The sequence below is a fragment of the Labrus mixtus genome, chromosome 7, assembly GCF_963584025.1.
Source record: "Labrus mixtus chromosome 7, fLabMix1.1, whole genome shotgun sequence".
Lineage (NCBI taxonomy): Eukaryota > Metazoa > Chordata > Actinopteri > Labriformes > Labridae > Labrus > Labrus mixtus.
The window spans coordinates 16,739,473-16,764,558 of record NC_083618.1 but is presented as its reverse complement, the minus strand read 5'-3'; the positions used below and the strand labels follow the sequence as shown (position 1 = coordinate 16,764,558).

General features: G+C 39.0%; 1 protein-coding gene across 2 annotated transcripts in view; it reads right to left on the bottom strand.

Moving 5' to 3' along the window:
- LOC132978190 (cadherin-22-like) overlaps window positions 1-25,086 on the bottom strand; it is a 190,720-nt gene that overhangs the window by 11,368 nt on the left and 154,266 nt on the right. For both annotated transcript variants that reach the window (XM_061043306.1, XM_061043307.1), the window contains 2 exons: window positions 22,433-22,554; window positions 4,977-5,094 (listed from right to left, as the gene is read on the bottom strand). In XM_061043306.1, the coding sequence (XP_060899289.1) occupies window positions 4,977-5,094; window positions 22,433-22,554 (240 nt within the window). The remainder of the gene's footprint in view (window positions 1-4,976; window positions 5,095-22,432; window positions 22,555-25,086) is intronic.

Below are 25,086 nucleotides of genomic sequence, written 5' to 3'. Positions count from 1 at the left end.
GGGCTAATCCCTGCACCACTGTACAGCCCCTGTATACTTATTTAACTTTAAAAAAATAGATTACTTTTTTAAGAAATGGTTCAGTGCTGAACAACGAGAAAGAGTGTTACTCTTTGCTGAATAAAACATTTGCCCAGATACATAGTTTGAGGACATTAGACATCGAATGTCGAGTTTTCCTCAAACTTAAATGATTTCAGCAAGGGCAGAAACGTCTTTTGTGCTTTTAACATTCATCATGTGCTTCTTTTAAAACAAACAAGTAAAAAGGAGAGCCACTGTTTGAAATTAAACTTCACTGGTGTATATATGAGCCCTCTCCAGGAGACAGAGATAAATGTAACTCAGAATACAGGAGGAGGCTTTGACAAATAGAGTCAGAGAAGCTCTGTGGGTAGACTTTCACAGAGGATACCAGGCAATCCATCTCTCTGAGCATATATCACTGTTATCCATGTCACCCTTACAGCTCCTCTGGCACATGTAGAACAATCTTCATATTACTGTTTATGTGCAGGAACGTTACGCCCCAGAGTTTGTCCTTTTGACTCTTACGCAGCACTTTCCTCAACGGCTGTCTGCTTCAGAAAGAGGTTCTATCTGAGACATATGAATAGACTCAGACGGAGGTATTTGATGTTGTTTTGAATCAAATAAAACTTCTGGTTAAATGCTGGCTGTACTAGTTTAATGTTAACAGCAAAACGCTGAACGAGGAAATCCACCTTTCCTCAATGTATAAAAGAGTTATTATATTTACCCTCTTTGTATTTCCAAATGAACACGTATCTTGTGAAGAGAAAATGAAAAAAAGTCGCCTGACAAACCAACTAAAAAAAACCACATGATTTTTCCTAGCTTAGAAGTTAGCTTTATGGGGTACAGGTGGTCTAGTGGTTAGGTTGTGCCCCCGTACGACGGTTAAATTCCCATCAAGCGGGCGGCCCAGGTTCGAGTTAGGCCTGTGGCTCCTTTCCTGCATTCCTTCCCCGCTCTCTCTCCCCAGGTTCCTTACTCTATCCACTGTCCAATCAAATAAAGGCAAAATGCCCAGAAATAAGTCTTTAAAAAAAGCAATTACCTTGATTAGGATGTAGTAGGGCATGGTAGTGTTTTTGATGGATGCTTATGTATGCATGCTAAGCAGCTATAATGTTTTCCATGCCTGTGTTAGTTAAATGAGCTAACATTTTCCAATTAGCACATGCTAATTGGCTGATTGTTGTGTAGTTGCTTTAGGAAAAAAAAAAAAACTTTTACTCCAATTTCATAAAGTAGAGAGGGCAGCTGAACAACTGGGCTGTTTTAGTTCATTAAACGACAAGACAGCATTTCATGCTGGAGCTAACTGTGACCTGGGAGAGAGTTTAGAGGAAGTGGAGAAAAGGAAGCAGGTGGGAAGGGGGGGACTGCGGATGGGAACAGGTGGAGGAGCAGGTGCATGCCAGAAAAGGTGGGAAAAGGTTTGCAAGTCATACACTCAGGAAGTTCTATAAAACCCTAGACAGGACAGAGCAAAGCAGGAGAGCAGGCAGCAACAGGAACATGGAAGCAGCTAAGAAAGATAGATGGCTAGATGAGTCCGGCAAAAAAGTCCTTTTTGATCATGTGGGTGACCAAAAACATCCAATGACTCCACTCATGATGTCTCCAAGTGTGTGCTTTAGAAGATGTATAAAAATAAAATGTGTCAAACAATAGACTGGACCAACCAACAGATGCACACAGCCCTCTCTGGAGCGACGCTTTTGGAATGACTAATGAGAAGAACTCGTTTAACAGAAAGATCATGGTCATGGGCAAGAGGTATAATTAAGGCAACTGAACAAGAAGTGTTGTTATTTTTTCTTTTGTGGACAATCTTGAACCCACACTTGAACTCCAGTCACAATAAATGACTCAATATTCTGTATTCATTGGACACAAAAAGCAAAAATAGCCACTAAAGCTATGAGTTGTCTCTGAATTGAATGTCCTCTGTGTCTGGAACTTCATGCTGTGTTGCAACGTGACTGGGTCTTTCATTAGAATAAGAGCCCATGTCTCAGTGAGATTAAGTGTCTTAATAAAGGTTAGAGAAGCAAAAAATAACATAGCAGATTTGTGTTATTGTATTAGAATATGCTATATCACAGCTTTAAATATTTAACAACATGAAGGCTGGAGATAAATGTGCTTTGATCTACACGTTTGCGTGCACATGATGGCCGCCCTGCGTTCCCTGAATCTGTTTGGAGCGCCAGTTGTGCACTTCCTCAAAACACAACGCAAGATGGGATGTGCCCCTGCAACAGTGGTGAAGAGAGTTTTGCAGACCAAATGACAGACCGGGCTTGCAATTACCCTCATCTGTACAATGTATCGTGGTCACTGCACAGTCAAAAAACATGCCTGTAAAAATAACTTGCAACAGAAAATTTGGAGAATCTAAATCAAGGTTTAAAGCAGGTATATCTCCGGTCTAAGAATTCTAAACCGATGCTTTGAGGCTGATGAACTCTAAAATTTGGCTTTTCTTTGCATACATCATTTTACCTTTGCCGTTCTTGCTTTAAAGAATGGCTTCAGAAAAAACCCAGAAACCTCCACAGTTGTGTTGAAAGAAAGAAATCTCATCCAATAAATGTGCATTTATTTTCCTTTGTAACCTCCATACAACATAAGACTTTATTGTAAGCATGTTGTCATTGCATATTTAAGGTAAAGCGGGTAGTTTGTCATGTAACAGCAACATTGATTCTGTAAATATGAGGTTATACTTTACAGACTGCCGGCGATGACTTAAAAGAGTTTAGCAACATGGGGGAAAAATGCCTTTTCATCATTGTGTGTCAAGGCTTCGAGACAGAGCACAATGTGAGGCCATGATGGATAAAAGAAGAAGTGACAGATTGAAAGTGACAGGTTGACAAATGTGTCCATGAAAAGAGACACCAGAGTGGCAAAAAAAACCAGAAAGAAGGGGGACGGGTGGATAAAAAACTCTGCGTGTGGATTTGTTTATCTTTCCCCATAGTATATACAGGGTCTGAAGAGTATATCAATTTTTTAACAGATGTGTGTATTTGTTTGCTTGTAGGTTTGTGTCTACTGAATGATAACAATCACATCCAAGAATGGACATCATGTGATTTGAGTAATTCTTCCTAGTTACCTACATAGACACAATTAACACACATGATTACAAATAAGGGGAAGAAATAGTCAATAGTCTGTGGATGTTGTGGTGTGTGTTTGATTTTTCTGAAGGAGAAAAAGAGCAAGAGGAACACTTCACACTCTATCATACTTCTGCTCCCTAATCCATACATATGTGTATGTGCATCTTGTGTGTGCATGTTACACGGGACCCTTGCTATTCATGTACTCGTTGACATGCATGTGTGCAGGACTGCAGCAGACCTCGCTGCCTCCACACGGTGACATTTCCCTAGCATGGGCATGCTCCCCTGACATTTTCCTGGTGTCAGATCAATCTTGATTTAGCCAGATGTCACATTCACTTAAGTACACATCTCTAAAGGAGGAATCAGCAAGCACGTTTGCAAAAGATAAAAACACAGACAAGCATAAAGAAAAAGAAAAAAAACTCATCCTATAGTAAAGCAAAGTCATCACAGGAGAGGGGGAGAGGCGCACTGATTTAAAAGTACTTTTACACAGGAAATGTTTTGTATGGCTGTTGTGTTTTCATGGGGTACAATTTCTATGATGACACTTCAGAAAATAATGCTAGCTGTTGACTCCCTTGTAAAGAGGAGTGTTCAGTGCTGAAATGGACAATATTCTTCAAGAGAAGGACGATAGATAAAAACATGCATTGCTTAGCCCTGTAGATTAGCTCGGTGAAACAAACTTCTTCAAATAAATTGTGAAAAAAAAAGTATTTTGCAAGTTCAGGGTGGAAGTCATCTGTGGAATGTATTAGTTCCTAATCAAATCAGTCTGCTTAGAGGAGCGGAACATGTGGTGTTTACCAAAAAATAAGAAATTTCTGCTTGATTATCAGGAGACTATACTTAAGTCACATAAATAACAAAAAGTATTTTGTATTCACTCTGAAAGAGTACCTAATAAATGTAGAAAAAGAGTTCGATAGTGCACCCATCATCAACCATCTGGAACCTAAATGTGGTGAAATTCTTGTTGGGGCTTTTCAAAAAAGCTTTTGACTGTGCAGTTTTCGAAGCTAACTTAATATTTCCTCAAGGTCTATATTTGCAAAGTGCCCTCAAAAAAATGTCACCAAACTATTACATTCATAAGCATTGTGGGAAATAAACACATTTTATTTCATTTTAAAGTGCTTCAATGTGATCTTGTCAAGTCCTCAGGTCAAGCATGGTATTTCTCTTTAGAGACAACACAAGTCACTCACATAAAAGACAAAAGCCTCTCCTACGGTGTTTTCACACATGATCAAAACTACAAACATTTCCTGAAAGTTTAGGGATAAGCTGCATGTGTGAAGGTAAACAGAACAATTATTCAACCAGACTTCAAGCTCGCAAGCCTTAGTAACAGCTATGTTTCTAAGTCAGGGTGAGCGATACACCACCGATGGGTTTTTTTTTTCACGTGATTGAGCGTCTTCGTACTTATTTCTGCACGCCATGCACGAATATTATTTTCCACTCAGTCGTTGATACTCTGAATACGTCCAATAAAACAGCATTGATAAAAATGAATAACTTTAGTCATAGTGTCCGACTCTGACGCTTCATCCTTCATCCTCTTCCTCTCTCTTTCTTTTACATTAAGTCTTGCCTCCTGAGACCACCCCCACCCGTCCTATCAGACAGAGAAAACCTCACCCAATGAGGGACATGTATGAATGAGCATCTCAGGGTCAGGCTAGGAAAACAACTTTAGAGACTACATTATACCTTAAAAATCAAATTATGCTGATAATGCTTTTAGCACAGCAAATCCACTTCCTCTCCCATAACCCTGATACTGAACCTTTGCTCTCTTACCTTTGACATCCCACAGGGTGAAGTGTCGATTGCTGGAAGCTTCTGGGGCCAAGGTGAAGTAGAAGCGATGTCCTGTTTGCGGCTCGTCTCGATCCACCACGCTGATCGTGTGAATTAGCTAAAGAGAGAGAGAGAAGCAACCAAAACAGACGAGGAAATTAGACTAACAAGCAAGGAAAACAACTGAGGTTAGATTTTCTACTCAGATCTCCTCAAGGGGAATATGAAAATGAATATGAAAAGCACTTTTCATTTCAAACGCCTCTTTTAAGGGTAAGGGAGGGAGGTTGAGTGAGTGTACTTGAATGCAGCAGAAACAGAAGGGTTCCTAAGAAAGTGCAGTTCAAAGTGGCTACAGTCACAAAGAGATAAAAACTTCTTTCCCCAGAAAGTTGACACAGCAATCTGATTTTTTTTTTATTAATGTTAGAAATGCAAAACTATCATAAAGAGCCTTGCTTAAGAGCTTTTTTGAACAGAAAAGGACAAAGATATACTGCATGGCTGCCGTATTTGCTCTGAGACAGAGCAAAAGGACATTTCAAAAGTGCAGAAGAACAGAGAGAGAGACAGAGAGACTGTGAAGGTTTAGTTCTTCTGTCCGATGCAAAAATAGTGTTCCCATTTCAATGATAAAACTACTGTGATCCAATTTTGAGAACTCTGTATGGACACAATAAGGTGAGATAGGATTCACTATGAGCTGAACACGCATCAAACAGCCCCCGGAGATTCTTTCACCTGAACATAGGCCTCTCAGTGACGACTCATCCTCGCCTCATCCACTAATCTGCAGCCAGTGTCACACCACAAGCTGATAAATGAGATTTTTCACATCACATCCATCTATTCCGTTTCGACATCATGCACCAGTCAACATATTTCTTATTATTTTCATTTCCTTCACCTTACCTTTACTGCATGTTCTCACTGTGAGCATGCATGACTGGTTGATCTGTATTTTACTCTTGCCATCATTTGCCCAGGGACTACAGATGGAAATGAGCTAAATCTGGTACAAAGCATTTTTTCTCTTCTGAGACTAATGTTATTTTGTACACAATCCCTGATTCAAATAAACTAAACTAACTAACTATACTGAACTAAAAAAATAATTTCAATTAGAAAAAGACATTCAGTACAGTATAAGCCAGCAATCGTATAAAAATAAGTCTCCATGAAAGACAGAAAGACAAGGACACCCTATCAATCTAAGAACCCCTTTGGTTTTCTTCTGACGTTGACACGGCCTTGAGCCTTGTTCACATTATGCACTCCTGAAAATATCTAGATAATTTCAGGAGGAGTGCTCAGGAGATTCTCCTGGCCTGGCTGTTCACATATGCTCCTCAAAGCGGGAGCATATCCCTGTCAGACGAGAGGAGGGAGGGGGGGGGGGTCTCCTGAGGTAAGACGTGACATAATAAAACAACGCGGTAGGGGTTGTAAAAAGCAAAAGTGTAGGGGACGAAGCAACAGAGTCTGCTACACGATGCTATAATTAGAATATTTGCCTTTATATCAATGCTATGTGTGGTCCAATGGAATGACAACATCAACAAAAGAGCGGAGAACAACATACTGGTGAACAGAAAAGATAATGAGGCCCTTTAGTTACGTGCACGGAGATCTTAGCGGCCGTGTGTATACACTCTATGCACCGTGCAGCAGTCACAGTATAGACGTATAAACGTCAATCCCCCTCCCATTGGCTCGAGCTGAATTCTCTGGAGAATATCCTGCTACGTTCTCACATCAGCTCATTCGGAATTGCTGTGGAAAAAAATACAAGGGGTCTAGCAGGAGAAACTCTGGTTGAAGTCCGAACAAAAAATTTGGCTGTTTGCATTCTCATATACAGCTTCTCCTGGAAATATCGTGAGTTTTTCAGGAGATTTCTGAAAGTGTGAAAGCCCTATTTGTGAGCTTTTCACAAGCTTCTGGTGTTGCCAATGGTCAGCAATAAAGGCTTTCTTTGCAATCTGACTAGCAACTTGAGAGATGAGCATGGAGTTGGAGTTCAGACACAGTGCCAATAATGAGCAGATTTTTAGCTACACTTGTCTGTTGGAAGACGTTAATCAAAACAAAATTGTCATCAGTCGATAGGCTTTTGGACCGCTGGCCGCTGGGGCCTCTGCTGGCCGCTGGCCGCCGGGCACCGCAGCAGCCGAGAAACAAAACCGGCCTGTCGGCAGCAACCGTCTCAGGGCTATATTGCTGGCAGAGGAGCCCGTGCCGGCTCGAGCTGGGGCGGACTGGTAGTGTCGGTGCTCTCACTGTTTGCCTATGGACACAGACATAGAGTCTGTTTTCTGCCAGGAATTTCCAAGATGCCAATTCCATCTGGAAGAAATCTCGGAATCAGTTGAGGAAAGGCCTTATGTGTATAAGTAAATATGTCTGAAAACATGACCTTAGTGGGAGTGGCCTGTGGTGCTGTGCATTCTGGAATTTGGTGTCTTTCATCCACCTGAGCCAAAAAGACACTTTCTGCCTTTTCTCGGCCAAGAAGGCACCAACTTCAAAATTTATTTCACATTTCTACTACATATATGACCCAATGTCAATACAGATTCATGTTTCAACGGGTGAAGTATCCCTTTAAGTTGCACTGCTACATAACGATGGTTCTATATACTGTACTTGTGTCTACATGTGTGAAGGTTTGTTCCAGTACATTTCCCAGGCATTGTAGGAAGTGAGCAGGCTTTACTGGCTTACACTCCTATATGAAGTCTTGTGTGCGGCAACTATACACCGCACACAGCATTAAAATACATTTGCAAAATAAACATTTTAACAAGTATGCAAATGCATCTGCTGCTGGGCTGTCTATCACACTATCACTGAATACATTAGACATGAAGCACAGATGGTATTTGTCAATAAAACATACTTTTTGTTTTTATAACCGGGTCTACAGAGAAAGTTGAAAGCTGTCAGTGACTTTATGGATGCTCAGTTTAGTTTATTTTCTGTCTTTGTCAATTTGATAGTTTGGGTATTTGCTAAACAACAGCTCAACCCACTCATGTCTGCCGCTAGTGCGCAGTTCTTCCCACTGCACACAACGTCAGCTGTTCTCACTTATTCTATACAATGGGCTTGTTTGTCCACCCTCCCTCGAAATGTAAATATCTCCTTAATTATCTCCTTAAATGACCGATGCTGTTCTATGAGTTGCATAAAGAGACATCATACATAAATGGGCTGAGAGACACATTAAGAGATCTCCTGATCACAAAAAAGCTTCTTAGAGAATGACAGAGGTTGTGAATTATTGGAATAGTAAAAGGTGGGGGAGATACATGTATGACCCTCCAATTAATTCAGAATTCCAAGTGTGAAAAATACAAATACGTTTGTTTTGCGTACCATTATGTCAAAAAACATGTTCCGTTCAAGCTTTATCTTGCAGCAGGCACTGCTCCATCTGTGCTGTTAGAAATCAGCAGAGACACACATGACAAACGACCCCCAGAACTACTATTAAGTGAGGCATTTCTCACAATGATTAAAGCAGGATGTTCGATAGCTGTAACTCCTTTGTCTGCTCTCACAGAAGCTAACGGAATAACAGATAACATCGAGGGAAATACATCAAACCATTACTCAGCTGTAACAGTAGCAGCTTCTTTACGGGGCGGGGTACTTATAAAATGTTAAACATGGCTTTGTTTACCTGACTTAACCCTTCCTCTGTCTATCTTTTTTTACTCCTCCTTTCTGCCTGCTTCCTCTATCCATCACCATGGTTTCCTTCCCCCCCCCCTCTGATTCCCTGTCCTTTGTGCTTATCTTCTCCAAAGAATCTCCCCCTCTTTCTTGTCCTTTCCAGAAAAATGTGTCCCTCATTTATCATCCACCTGTGAAATTGATTATTCAAACAATAAGACTGTAGATATTCTCCTCCGCGTCCCTCACACACGAAGACATCTGCTTTATTGTGTTGTTTTTAAGCTCCTGTTGCCTGTCTGTGCGAGACAGCCTCTTTCATTTTACAGTGTTGCATACAGCTCTGAATTATGAGACTGAGCGGTGGCTTTTGCATTGCTGTGACTAAGCTACTGCCGAAACCCACTTCCGGGGCCACAATTGTACCTCCACAATAAACAGCTCCTCAGCATTGACGTCGCATCACAGACACAGAACAGGCTTAGTCATAGCAACGGCTCAAGGAGGCTGTTTGGGATAAAATGGCTTACTTTGTAATTACAAAATGCTACGGCGTGATTTCAGGGTAAATCACATGCTTCTTCCTCAGTGTGCTGCAAAAGAAGTACTCTACAAACGCACAGAAACATGTGGAAATAAATGAACAAGGAGTGACTGTCTTTATTTCTACATGGTTATTTTACGTGGAAGAATATGACTGCCATCTCAATCTTAACCACAGTACGGATTGCTATAGTTTCCACTGTGATGGCTTATACTGCTTTTGCGATGAGGGTGTAATGTGCATTTGATTTGGGATGCTCTGAATAAAGGGAACCATATGAATAACATAACAATGCTGCCATTGTGCAAAATGCTCAAGGCTTTGCAGACCAAATATCTTTTTAGTGTACAAAACAAAATGTACATGCTGTATTGGAGGTGCAGGATGATTCTCTTTTCATGGTCTACAGTAGTCATGCTCTGCAACTAAAAGACACCAAAGTCAGGAAAATAAAAGAACCTTGCAATCCCAGTATGTAAAATATGAGTCCAAAAGCGTGCATACATTGGTTTCACTGGTACTTAAAATGCAAAGAAAACATATTCTTCATAACAGATGATGTGGTGATTAAGTCCTGCCACGTCTCTAGTGCACAGGGAGATGCAGAAATCCCCCTGGATTCTCTAAGCTGGTTGTGGAAATGTAGACTGTTGAGTTCTGTTGAGTCTAGCAAAATGCTGAAACCTATAAAGCAGGTGCTTCTGTGGTGACTGGACAGTTATGAGGAGGTGGATGGGTTCAAAAAGTTGACAGCATGATCTGGAGGCCAAGAAAAAGTCTTTTAAAAAGTCATATAAAAAGACAGTTTGTCACATCTTTTACTGATGTGAAAAACTTCTTGTGTGATGATTCCTACAATGTGAAGAAGTTTACAACTTGCAGATTATGTGCAGGTTTCTAGATTTTTAGTACCATCTGTTTTTGGTGATTGGTGACAAATTTTAAATCACGGCAGGTGTGCAGCGGGTGATGGTTGCAGCTGCACTTGCAATCATGACGGCACTCTCAGCATTTTAATTTTTTTACTGTTGTATTGATTGCACATTTCATATTAGTTGATTTAAATCATATGGTATTAGTTCAATGGTAGGGTAGAGCAAGCTTGTAAAGAAACACAACCAAACTTAAACTAACAGCACACTGGGAACCCTTAAATAACCAGACACACTCTTTTATTTGTTAAAGAAGAAATGATGCTAAACAAACTGTACACCTTTTCATGTGGATGAATATATAAGCTCTTTGTAGAAGTGACATATATAACAAATTGCATCCAAATTCAATACATGTTCTTGTCTTCTCATAAATAAACACAAAAGCATTGAGCTGAAGCCAAGAAACATTGTGATCTATGACAAAGACGAGTTTCCCTTACCAAAACAGTTCTGATTTTCTCACCATTCTTTGAAGCTCTTTCAGGTTTATTTCAGACTTGAAGGTAAAAGAATAACGAGCAAAGACAGTATCATCATCCAAGGAATGAATCTACTTATTTCTTGAGAGAACTATGATCAGCCATGGCAATGTGGTTAGTGAGCCATGATCTGCGTCCTGTGACTGTGCCCTCAGCAGGGAGACTCTCAGGACGCATCTCAGGGTGAGTGCGAACTGCTGAGATAGAGAGCAAGAACGAAGCAAGGCAGGGAAATGTGGAGTAGAGCAAGCGTGTGGGAGTTTATTGAGCAGCAAGCGAGGCTCCCTCAAGCACAATCACCTAATTAGATTTCTATCTTGCCGTCCCCTTTCCTGACCCCCTTAAATCTCCCGCATCTCTGGAAAGCTAGAAGGGGAGACTTTCCCAAAAGTACATCCCATCTTCGCTAGAGGTGTCTGAAAGGTCAAGGTTGTGAGAGGGAGGCGGCCTTCTCATTCACATCAGAAATCAAGCATTTCACGATGGCAGCATCAAAGTAATGAATAGATAAATATATAAATAAACACAGAGCTACTTAAAACAGCCTGAGAGAGGATCATCTCTGAAGCCAAGAGTGAACTATGACTATGAGTGCTATTTTAACACAAAGAAATATCAATAAATAAATTCAGTGGTTAAAAGATTTCTCAGGGTCACCAGTGGAGCATAACGTTGTCCTTGTACTTAATATATTAGGGTGCCTCAACGGCTGTTTTTATTTTATGTAGATACAATTCTTCAAAAAAATATAAAGAAGCTTAAAGATTAATAGGAGCTAAATTTCCCCCCCGATAGAAAGCAATAAACTGAATCTTACAAAAGTTCATTTAAATTGGGGCACACACACAGCTACAATACATGCTATGTGGGTATTTTTTATAATAATAATGTATTAAAGCATAAAGAAATCTCCAACAGTAGCATTGATAGCCTACTAAGTCTCTGAAAGTCCATTTCCACATTTTATAAATCTGTGCGCACAGATGCCATTTTTATCACTTGTGATTATGTATGATGATATGGACCTATACAGGACTGAAATAAAGTATATATGTGGGCATAGTTTCCTAAACTGAGCGCACAGATTTGAAACCATGCCTCCAGTTTAAAAATCTGTGTGCACAGTTTACAAATCCTTGGGCATGGATTAAAATGGCAGAGGAAGAAGAGAAAGAATGTGTGGTGAAAAAGGAACAGATCTTCTGCCATTAGAATTTCTTTCTTATTTAAAATAAAAGACAAACACAGATCCTGTGTCAACATGATGGATTGCAGATAAAAAATTAAGTGTAAGTTAGAACTAACTAACATACAGTAGGTTCTTTGGTGTACGTTTTCACACCTCATCATTTCAAAGTACTATAAAAGAATGTAATCCCACATAAACTTCCTTTGTAGTGTTAAAAGGCAAAAGATAACACAGTAAAAATGTGACTGTTCTTGCCCAATCTTTATGTGACCATTTATGTTAAAATGAAGGGAAAAAAGTGTTACCTCAAAAACAACAAAAATGTTGATGGGTTAAACAATATATATTGACTTTTTGTGATAAAAGCACTAGTCTGATGGTGTTTGTATACTGGTAAAAAAACATTATAGAAAATATGATTTACCAATTAGCGTCATGAAGAAAACCTTCTGTATCTATCAGATCATGCTAGACTTGTTTTTGTCTTTTTTCTATGATTGAGATCAGAAAATACACCCATGATTAAGGGCACGGTCACACTGGCCATCCGTACCATGCCCAAGCACGCTTCAACGCTAAAGTCCAGTTCTTTTGACCAGTGTGACCGCTCCGTATCGTGCTCAGGCACGGTACACTTCCTTGGCTTTGGCACACTTCGGAGAGGTGTGCTTCGGCACGGTACACTTCATGCACGAGCACAAGCACGCGAGTACACAACGCTGACAGCCTTCATTATGGAGAAATCCAGAGTTCCATGTCTGTATCTGACTAAAATGACACAATATAAGCCACAAAGTAGCTGTCATATTCTCTGTGTTGTTCTCCGATGTGCGGGCGTCCGTGCGGACTCACGCACGGAGTCGCGCGCAGACCCGGCCTATTTTATTATTTTATTTATTTATGGCTGTGTCTGATTAAAATGGCTTAAAATAAGCTGCAAAGTCAGTAAAGTAGCTGTCATGTTCTGTGTTTTTCTCTGATGTGCAGACGCGGACTCGATTGCGCGTCTCTTTTTCTCTCTCTCACTCTCTCTCTCTCTCGTCCGCCTGTTTGTAAACTGAGCACGCTTCATAATAACATAAAGCGTGCATGTGTTGTATTACGACGTTATGTACAAGAGGTAATCGTGCTTAGGCACGGATAGTCCTGTGTAGTGTGACCGCGGGCCGTGCCGGCCAGCGGGGGAATGGCGCTGCGGGGGGGGCAATCGTGCTTGGGTACAGCACGGTACGGATGGCCAGTGTGACCGCGCCCTTAGACTCAACAAATTTCCACCTGCAGAGAACCACTGCAAACAAAGATGGGCTTTATCAAACAACATAAGTCATGAGGCACCTTGGCGTCAACGGTATAAACGCTGAAATGGAACGCTTGAATGATAAAAAAAAATGGCTTGAAGTATTGAGAATTCTAGTCGTTGTAGCACGCTGGTTTGTCTGATCCAACATTAACATTCATGAGACAAAGGGAAGATACATTTGGTGAGTGGAATTGATGACTCACTCAGTCTCTTACTCATGAAATACTGTCTGGCAACTATGTCTGGGTTGGCTTCTCCTGTTAGTCATTTATTTTGTTTGACTAATGTGTGCCTGTGTTGTTTTGGTATCCTTTCTGCACATGCATGAGAAGAGTAAGTATTGAGCTCACATGTATTTGCCCCAAAAATGAAATATTTCAAACTGACTCTAACAGACATTGGAAGTTAGCTGTGCATTGGCCAAACTAAGGTGATCTGTCATTTTGACGCCGTGAGCCAGCTGTGAGACGGCAGGGAAGACCTGACAGTCCCCAAGGCCATACTTAGAATTTTGGCTTTCCGACCTGCCTTTTTCCAAGCGCACATGGCACTATATGATATCTGTCCCTCTGCATTCAGTCAGATTAATACCAAGCGGTGGGGGGGGAACAGGCTGGGAGGCAAAAATTGTGTACACGTGTTAGTCTGTGTGGTAGAGCAGATTTGAAGAATGTGCAAATGTGGGCATCACCCCATGGATCATAGACATTAATGTTTTTTTTTAACTTGCAATAAAAACACATAATTAAGATTTGTAAGATATTGGTTGAATCCAATATATGGCTGAGTTGAAATACTGTTGTTAAACTCTTTCACTTGTTTAAGTCCATCTAAAAGTTAACTGTTTTTGCAAAGTTATCATTGGGGCACTTGATTGCTCTGTGGAAGGCCTGATTTCTGCAAATTAACTTGCAAGAGAATTACATCTGAGATTTTTAGGGAATTACATAGCATTGTTATCAAAAGTAAGTCGCCATGGCTGACAGCAGGATATCGTAATATTTTCCCTCCAAGATTGACTCATTGCTGACTCCAAGGGGTTGATAGTTAAAACTTACAATAGGTTATGACCATACTGTATAAAGTTAAATGAATAAATTGCGTCTGTTCGCATCATAGAGTAAATATCTTATGGTACATGTGTTAAAGCGAGTTATTGTGAATCATAACATTCTTTTTCTTTCTCTATAGCTTAAAGATAAAGATGTTTGAAAATGTATAGTTGTTTCTTTTTTTCTAAAAGGGTTGTGTCCATTACCAATACCACTAACCGTTTTCCAATCTATTTACCATGCCAGAAAAATATCTAGTACTATAAGTTTGAAAACATGTATGGCAAATTCAGTATGCCAAAGTACAGAGATGTCCTCCTACATCTGGTAGCATTTTCTGCAAGCAAGCCAACATGCCTGCTTGACTATTCTGACCCACAGTCCCTTGCACAGTTGAGAACATGTCACATCCATTGTCCACATGCCCATCCATCCAAGTCACTTAAAGATCAAACAGATTTGATTAAGACTGCAACCGGTGTATGTAAAGTTTAAGTCAAAGTTCAAGGCCCAATGTTTTGATTATGTAGAATATCCCCATTGTATTCATGTTGAATGTAAAGTACGTACTTTGTACTTGCAGCTGCAGTACTTTAATAAAAAGTGAATGTGTGCCTTATGAATGCAGGCTTAGATTTTGGCCCAAGGTTGACTGCTTTATAATTGTAATGCATGATCTACATCAAAAGCGTGAATGAGTGAATGTGAAACAAAATAAGTTTGAGAAATTGAGAATTTGAGGTCCAAGCAATAACCAGTAGGATTTTTTCCCAAACATGCTTTAATAAGTACTAACCTTCAGTCCTTTCCTTAGAACATATCAAAGAAATAAAGTCTAGATTGACCTTAAAAAAAAAAAAAACAGAACTGGTATTAACTAGGGGCTCAAGGATGCAGTTATTTCTTGCATTACTGGGCACATTGTAGCATGATAGAAACGCCTATCTGCTTACATTGCATGCTGTTTCCCCTTGCATTTCCTCCTTTCATTCTATGCTTTGTTTCTTATAATAAAGTCACTTACTTTGCTTTCTCTTTCCTTCCGTGAACAGCAACCTCGGTAAGACACCCTAAAGGCCCCGTGAATAAAAGGTGAGAAGCTATTTAACACTTTGTGTCGTGGCCCTGCCTTGAACTGAGTCCCCAAGCCAAAGCTGCTTAACCTGTGTCACCCATTTTTTCCTATTTACTCCTCAGCCAACACTTCCCCCTCCCACCACATGAATTCTCCCTCTAAACACAAACAAAATGGGTTGTGTTGCCAACTCTCAAATGGGATCAAACCCAACCGCAGTTAAAAGGCTTAGGTTAATCTGATTTTCTCTGTGGTTCCACCAAAAGCTAGACCTGAGCCAGGGAGCTGACACTCCGCGAACAAGACTGGGTGATAACACAGCACACAAGAGGAGACAATAGAACGCTCCTCATTAGCTTCGTGTACCAGAGGTTGATATCACATATATTAAGAATAAAACAGTGTGTAAACAGCATGTGCGTGAGTGTGTGTATGCATGCATGTCTTCATTTCATTGTAGCGTGTGTCTGTGAAAAGAGAGGCATGTATGAGCTTGTTTCTGGTATAATTGTGATAAAAATGAAAGCGCAAGCTGATTTTTAAAGACAGACAAAAAAGATGGTTGAGATTGCCAAATGTAAGGCTTGCTCATCTGTGTATTCACAGAAAGGAAAAGTGTCACATCAATAAATATGATTGTGGTCAAGATATCACTCCTGGTAAAATGAAAGAGCTGGCAGATTTCGATAAACATACAAGAAAATAGAGAGAAAATATTGTAGATATGGCTTCATTGATGATAATGTAAGGGAAAGGTCATTTGTCCCTTCATGGGGGCTGAGTCCCCATAATGTTACACTATTGTCACAGTCCCCACAATGCTATATATACAAACACAGACACTCACACACACACAAATAACAAACATATGACTTGCTGACCTGTGATATCAAAGACAGATCAAGGGGCAATGGCAGTAAAGAACACTGAAACTCCTTCTCAAATCCAAACAGAACAGTACATTCTACATGCCGTTTCTCACTGACAGCTCAACTGAATGATTTAGTTGCAAAATAAATTAGTATTTACTCATAATTAGCTGTCAAGTCTCACTACACTTATAACGCTGAGTGAGTTTGAGCTCATTTGGAATGGCAACATGAAACTGAAAGACTACTCTGTAAAAATAAAAGTGTTAAATCTTGAGCCAAGCAATTTAACAGCAGATTCAACTGAAAAATAACCTGTGTTGTGTTTGCTCCAATTAATTCTGCCAGTGTAGCAGGCACACGAAGAAGGTGAAACAGGCCATTCACTGAACAAAGAAACAATAACCCTTTCTTACATCTGATTTCCTTTTCAAAAAGGGCCAGATGAAGTGAGCAAAGAGCATATTCTCTTTGTCCTGAGGCATATGAATAAGGAAAAAGGGGGCAGCTGGGGTTGACGTCTATTCCAGGTGAAGGAAAATTGGACCTAGTTATGCCTTATTCCAAGATATGCTGCTCTGTCCAAGTTTTCAAATTGATTAACAACATTCTGGGGAGCTGAAACAAAATTGTAGCTATTTTTTTTACACTCAAGCTTTTGCTGGCTGGTTCTTATATCTCTAGGCTCCTCCTTTGGCAGCTTATTTTACTGAATAAATAAGTGCATCCTGGGAAGCAGCAGACATCAAAGTGCTTCAACATATCAGGCAACAGCCTTTTACTTCAATAGAATCCTCCATCTTGACCTCTGCATTTATATTGCAAGGTATGAAAACACCATAGAAAATCTTACAAATGTGGGCAACCTTGATGTGATGACAACTATGCACTTCATAACAAGCCTCTATGGCGTGTTTATTTTTTATGTTGTGACTTTGAAATGGTTCCAAGCAGAAACAGGTCAAAAAAATGTGCTACTTTCAGTTCTTGTGTCTTCATCTTGAGCTTGTCAGTATTACTTTATAGATCAAAAGACATGGTTTGAAACTAGAAGAAATTAAGAATAGATTTAATTGTGTATCATTTTCTATTGTTAGCTTTATTCCAAGTGGACACAGAGTGTTCAGAGTTCATTGTATGGCTGGAATAAATGCATCTATGTTTGAGACGTGCCTCGAATGTGCTGAGACATTATCCTCATTATCCTCCTTTTTTTAAAGATATTTTTGAGCCGTTTTTGCCTCCCTTGGATAGGCCAGCTGAAGACTAACAGGAAATGTCGGGAGGAGGGAATGGGTTTCTTTAGCTACTTATTAAGTTGCTGCAGCATCGTGCACAGATTTTTGGGGAGTTGGCTAGTCTGTCAAATTAGTGGAAGCTATTACTTCAAGGAGTTTTTTTATTTGAAGTTTCTTTTGTGCAACAGGTAAAAAATATTGTTAGTTGGACCGCTAACAATAGTGGAGAGTGGCCTTTCTCTAAACTTTGATTTCTGAAAAGCAAAATGCGGTGAAATTATAGTAAGAGGGGCTGAGAATACGCATATCGAGCACTGATTTTAAATACATAATTGAGGAGTTCTCATTTAGAAGATTAAGGTGAAAGCACTTCTGCGTATAAAGGTAAGACAAAAGCTGGTTTAATACCACTTCTTTGCTGATTTGGGATTGAAAATACTGATGTTATCCTTTTATCGTTTTGCGTACAGGCAGTTTAGGCCGATAACTTAACGTCATTTTTACTTTCATCTTCCTTTATTGTTCACATCAGAATATTTTTTTCTAGATTGTGTTATCTGATTAAGAGGACTTTGCATTTACTATTTTGTTTTTTTGTTGGCTGTTGTCTGGGGTTCTGAATTAATGTTGTTGTGACATATTGTGAACAGAGGAGGGCACTTTGTAGTTGTTGAAAGCTTGTCCATTTTATACATGAGCCTCGTTATATAAGTAACAGAGCTTTTTGTTGTCAAAAAGGCATTAACAGTAGAACGATCTTACAAGAAAAGATTACAACTTTCTCTGTATATCAAAGATGAGAGGTTTGATTTAAGTTTTCCATCTTAAATGTCATGCATCCGTTATTCAATCCAAGGAAAGGGCCTCCAGAATATTCCTAGCCCAGGGGCCTAAGATATTAAGGCACTTATATGCATGTATAAGGCCCCCCTTTCATGCTTTTAGAAGATGGCATACAGTCAACAAAACCAAAATACAAAAATAAATAAAAAACAACAGGTCAAGTCCTTTATTGAGTTTCAGTCAAGGGCAGGGTGCCAGCATATGATTTCTTTGAGAATTGACTATCAAAAATGAACTCATTCACAGAGATCTATTCAGCAGCATCCAGCTGAATTCTGGTTGAACAACATTTTTTTGGAGGGATCAAGATGTTTACCTCGTCATTGTGAAAGGTTTATATGAGCCAATAAATAGCCAAATTATGTGTTTTATATTTTCCCTTTCCTAGTTTGAAGGTCAACAATAGAACTACTTCATTCTTGGCATTATTAGAAAATAAAGCTGTACAAGAAGACACAGACAGCGAATCCTTGGACCCAAAACTTTTTCTTCACAACAGTACTCGCTTTTACAAAGACAACAATGCAGTGACTGACAAACTAGTAGGAACCTGTTTTTTTCACATATTTTGCTGAAAATAAAATGGAAGAGAAAATTGTTTTCCCCATGCCCCCCAGTGGTTACCCCTGAGGCTGGAAATGAGCGTCAGAAAGCCTCTGACCCAAGGCTAACACATTTTCATTCAATCTCGGCTGATTCTGACAGCGCTCCGAACAACAACACACAAAGAGAGACTTTGTAGAGAAGATACAAAAATCAAGCAAAAAGAGATGTATAAAAACAACATGACAGTGCCATTCGTAAGCACTTAGAAGGTCATGAAACCACCATTTTATATACTAGTCATTTAAAGTTTATTTTGTGTCTTTTACATTTTGTACTACAAAATAAAATAAAAATTAGGCCTATATATGTAGTTTTAGTTGCTTTAACCAACTAAACTTCATTAAGGAGCAGTCCTATAAAATATCATATTTTTGTGCATTCACTCTCAAATTCCGTTGAAATATTTGAATGTATTTCCATGGATGAAAGCAAGAAAATACCCTTTCTTTCAGAATGCTGAAAGCCAGCAATGATCTTTCTGCTAGAAGAGTATAATCATCTCGTTGTGATTAGGAGCTGAAGGTTAATGTGGGCTCACGCAGATGGTAAAAGGAGCGAGGTGGAAGAGGTGGGGATCAGACCAGACAATGTTCTCAAAAGGCTCAGGTGGGTGGGTGTTGCTAAGAGTCTGTAGATCAAGGTGAGGAGAGGCCTGAGCCTCATTAAACATGTAAATGTGACTTTCAGCATGGAGGCCCCACTTTAAAGCTGTGCTTTCTTAATTATTCCTTTGCTCTGCACATGATAATTGGCTCCAATTTAGCCCAAGGCCTGTTGACTATGTGGAGGATAAAACACCCTAATGACTCAGTCCATTTTTAATGGTGGTCCCCAAAAAACCCCCGTCCTGCTATTAGATTGGGATAACCATGGTGTTTGCTTTTGTCTTGATTTTCAAACAGACACCCACTGTTTGATGTACGCCAGCTAATGAGTCACACAAAAGTCAAACTAGAATTTTTTTCTTTTACCGGTTTGCCATTGAGGAATTCATGTTAATCTGTGTTGTTTCAAAATATGTGTGAAATGACTACACAAACAATGAATCACAGCCCTCTCGGTCTGGCTTGTACCACAAAGATGAAGTGGTGACTGACGTCTTTCAGGAAGAGCTTGTTTTATTGTGTGCATAAACTTTATGACAGGCATTATAGCCATACAAACATTACATTTGATCTAATCTGAATTCCCCCTAATCTATCCCATTTTGTTTAAACAGCTACATTTCTAATGTAGACAGTAATCCAACATTGGAATCAGTGAAAAATTAATCCTACAGACTTATGATCTTCATCCAGCATGAAAAAAGGAGGAAATAAATCAATTAATTGGGAAACACTTTGTTTTTGGCTCTCATTCTGACATTTCAAATTGTGCTTTCGCCAAAAAAGCTGATTTATAAATTGCCTTTGGTATGAAGTGTCGCGTAGATAATGGTGTGCAACTGAAAACAATCTGAACCAGAACTATGGAAATAATGAAGCAGCTATTGAAAGACACAGGCTGGTGAGTAAGAGTAAACACAGAAATATCTGTGATTAATGCTCAAACTCAAGGGCTTCTTACTGGCTTTTTCTGGGGCTGTGGCACAATCCTGTACAACCACCTGAAGTGGCCACAATATTATCAGTCTTGTGATGGCACCTGAGCAACTCTGAACTGGTTTCTTGCAGTTACATATCATACAATGGCAATATCGATTTCAGTTTCTATTTCTATCTATTTTAGGACTAAGAAGTATTGGAGAAAGTTACAAGGCATTCTACAGTCAATCACTCTTTATTATAACTCCATGTGAAGCCAAAGACTACAGACTTAACAACCACGCTGCTATCTGTAAAGAACCAATTTAGTCAAATGGGAATGAGCTGAAGAACAAACGATACTGTTTCTCAGTAGCTGACACCTTCAATTACAAGGTTTCAAACAGTTCTTCCAATTATGTTTTACTGAAGTGAAAATCGAGAACATTGTCTCCTCTTTGACTCAGCCTTGACTCCCTTAAGATAAAGCAGCATCATCACCTTGGTTTTCAGACTTCAGATACAGGTAAAAATAATTATATTTGTTAAAAATGTAAAGCTTGGTCCAAAAGGAAACTAAACTCAGTTTAAGCTGTAGTTGTTAACAACCTTGCTTATTATTTTATACTTTATATTTATATTCCTACTTTTAAAATGCATTTTGCTTTGTATGTATTGATTTTGAATTGACCTTTCTTATGTAGGTATTGTTATTTTTTATCACGTTAATTGGGTATTATCATTATCATGAGAAATGTGAATAACTACAAGTCAAAATTAATAATGTTTCAGTACACTAACCACCACTGAGTACACCTCAGCTCACCTCACAGCATTTATTATTGTTGAGTCTAGTAAACAAGAAAAATAACGCTTTGTGCTGTGATTAATATTGTGTTAGCTGTGAATGTTTTTCAGTCCTCTCTTTCAGACTGAATACCACACAAAACTATGTTTATTTGTGGTCTTGATACAACTCCTTCTTTATGATGGTAATGTGATGTATGGAGGCTCTTCAGACAGCATTGTCTGAGCTCCTGCCTTTATTTACACTAATGAAATGGAGGCTCCATCTGTGAAGCCACAGAATCGTGATCAACACAACATTTATCTTCGACTTGTTGTTTAGCAAACATAAATCCGACATTTGTTTATTTATTTTATTTATCTATTTGTTTATTTTGACAGGGACAGTGTACAGCCAGTTAGCTGTACCAGAGTTAGCTATAAGCTAATTTACATCTGTAGTGCCTGTGCAGGAGACAGAGACAACGTCTCTGTGAAGAAACAAAACATACACTAACAACATCTTCACAACAGTAAGACAGTACACAACCACTGAACAATGGCATTACACTAGTCCACAGTGAAATTCTCACATTATATTAAAACAATAATAGGCTAAGAGCACTTGACTTCAAAAACTACACTAAAAAAAACCCAGCTATACCGCAACATATATCTCCAATACACCACAACAACAAAGCCATAATAACATACTGAATCAATACACTACAACATTATCAAACATAGTTCATGAAAAATTGTTATGAGGACATGATTGAGTTGATTTGAGCCATGATTTCATTTTAAATTTAAATTCAGCAAAGCTACGGCACTCTCTGATTTTAGCCGGTATGGAGTTCCAAAAGTGTGTAGCTCTAATTGTGACGGCTGATTTGCCAAACTCAGAGGATCTGTCCTGTATAACACAATCCCCTCTGTTGGCGCTCCTAGTTGTTCTTCCTCCATCTGCACGCGGTGATATGAACTCTTTTAGTGGGGAAGGAGCCAGACCATTAATAACTTTATACACTAGACAAGCATCAGCAAGACCCACAACATTTTCAAAGGTTAGGAGGTTATACCTCTGAATAATGTTACAGTAGTGGTAACTTGTTGGCTTTTTGTCCAGTGCCTTAAGTATTTGCTTGTACAGGGTTTGGAGAGGGGCGAGTGTTGTTTTACCTGCATGCGACCAGCTTGTGATACAATATGACATGTGTGAGAAAAGAGTGCACATATAGTTTGTCACTCTCATTTGGACTTTCAAAATGGATGGTTTAAATGATTGTTGTGGAAGGTGTCTGATTTTAATTTAAGAATCACAACAAAAAAAACGTACCTGGCCTGGTTTGGCGTCTTCACATATAGAGGCTTCGTATGGTGTGGCAAGTTCAGGTGGGTTGTCATTTACATCCAGAATCCGAATACTCACTGCGGAGTGGGACGCCATAGTGTGGTTATCTAGAGGTATAAAAGAAAGAAAACATAGCAATTACATTTTTATAGACACATTTAAAAGTGTAAAGAGCTTTGGCAGTTGACATTCTGCATCTTACAAAAAAGTCAAGATACTGACAGTTTGAAATAAATCAAAATGGGCACTGAGTCAGAGCACAGTTAAGTCCCTGCCGCACCATTGGGAAAACAATTTAAATTATCTTTGTATTAGGCTAAGGTGCCTTTTTGTCGCTGTAACTTCTAGCAAGCGACAGAAAAATGGTTAAAAACTGCTGTGTGTGAGATTTCAAACTTTGTTAACTTCCCGTGAAAAAAAAAAAAAACCTTCAATAAGAAGACATGAAGCCTTGGAGAATAAGAAACCTTAGGAAGGTGACACACGGATATTGGTCCAGATAAAAAGTCATGGTTGAAGCCAAGCTATAAATGAATGGGTTTCAATTGTTTCAATGCTAATCTCAGCCAGTGATTCCAAAAAACTTCTGGACACAACAAAGTACATTACTTCTAGCCAAAACAAGCCAAGGTAAGGAAGAAGGACATGGAGCAGGGCTGACATTTTTGAGTTAATGCACTTCTCCTATCTGGTAGACATATGATGCTATAATAATCCATCCACACTGGGATATCATGTAACATGTTTTTAGTTTATTACAACAACTCTTACTGTATAGTGTTTTAGCTCTTGGTCGCATGTTTTTTTTTAATTTTACTTTGTTGAGCGTTGTTTACAGGTTTTGAGGTGTTGCACTCTGTCTCTAAGTCTTCAGATAAAGTAAGGATAACACAATTAAGTAGAATATAAGCCCATTGCCTGGTTAAGGTTAGATCTTGATGGAGTGTCTCTCAAATAGGAAATGAGTTTATTTTAATCAATGAAAATGTATAAAAAGGTTGCATATAGACACTAGTCACCGGCACTAATGCATGTAGCAGCAAGCTTTTGTGTCTTCTGTCTTTCTTCTTTATCTTTCTTTATTTATGCACGTCACCACCGACAACACAGCAGTCCTCTGGCTGAGCAGATCCAGTGTAGACATTGAGGGACTGACATGCTGATGCTTAAGAGACTTTTGTAGACAGAAAGTAAGAGTCTTTGGACAAAACCCTTAATGCTATTATTGTCTGCCTTCAGTATGATTGAGACAAGACTAAGCGACTAAAATGGATGACATTTTCAACAAAGAAGCAGCCTGTTGCTTTGGCATTGTTGCTAAGTGCTGAAGTGTTTTAATCTAATGCCTCTGCAAATTGCAACCATTACCTGAATTACACTTCCTGGCACCAGAGAGTGACTTGAAATAGGTACCAATGATTTTTTTTTCTCTCTCTAGATCCTCGCTATCTGATAATGACACAATAGAGCATTTAGCTGTTTCATAGTGCAGGAGTCGTACCTCAGCCTGATGATAACAACAAATAAATGCTTGGGACAAAATTACAAATGCAGCAATTTCATGTGATTTTTCATGGCTTTTTCGACTTGAAAAACACAAGAAATAACAGCACAATGCTCTCTCAAGACATTTGTCTTAATGGGTGAAAATGTAGGCGTGGGAGTGGATGTAATTAGTATAATCAAAACCCACTTTAAGTGAGATGACTGCACCTTGAATCTTAATTCCCATTCTAAATAATATGATATCAAATGGAGTTTCCTTTGTACTCGTTAAATGTATGTACTCGTTAAATGTATGTACGTTAAATGCTATGTACAGAGGGAGACAGAGGCCCCTTCTGTATGTCTGTGTATGAGGCGTGTGTTGGTGAGAAATAGAGAGACAGATCATTATCTCTGTGTTGACTGATCTGGCCGCTTTGAGTGTTGGTCTGGATATCCTTGTTAACGAGAGTGCATAGCTTATGAATAAATCAGTATACACAGCTGTCACCACACAGTTCATGCACCCGGCAAAAAATATTACAACATGCAGGGACTGGCAATAACCCGATGATCAAAAAACAAACAACAAATTAGTTCAATAAAAGAGCTACACTGAATGAATTTAAATTATGTTAATGATATAAATATAGTGTGTAATGAAGTCCAATTAAGCGAGCTCAGTCTTAAAAATAAGTACCTAGGTATTATGAAAATGACTGATGCATTTATGTATTTTAACTGAATTATCACTGTTAAGTGATCAAGGTAAGTTTGTTAATTAATAGGTAGATTTTTTGTATCAGTCCCCATCAGAGATATTCAACAAAAAAAAGTATCTTTCTAAGGCTGGCAGCTCCTTCAGTCCCCCAGATCAAACTCTTCAGTCATGTTCTTCATACTTGAATTTGTATCAGAAGAAGTTATGCACTTTTTGTTCAATATGTATCCTTTGAACATTTGAGATAAGTGCCTTTTAAACAAGTTCATAACTGCACACATAAATACTATTGACAATATGGTTTGATCTGCTATCGTTATAACAAATATGTTTGAACAAATGTGGTAAAGTAGACCTCATATAACTTCTGGCTCTTCCTCTGTAGGTAAAACTACAACTACTTTACGACTTTTATTAATTCTCCAAAATTCTT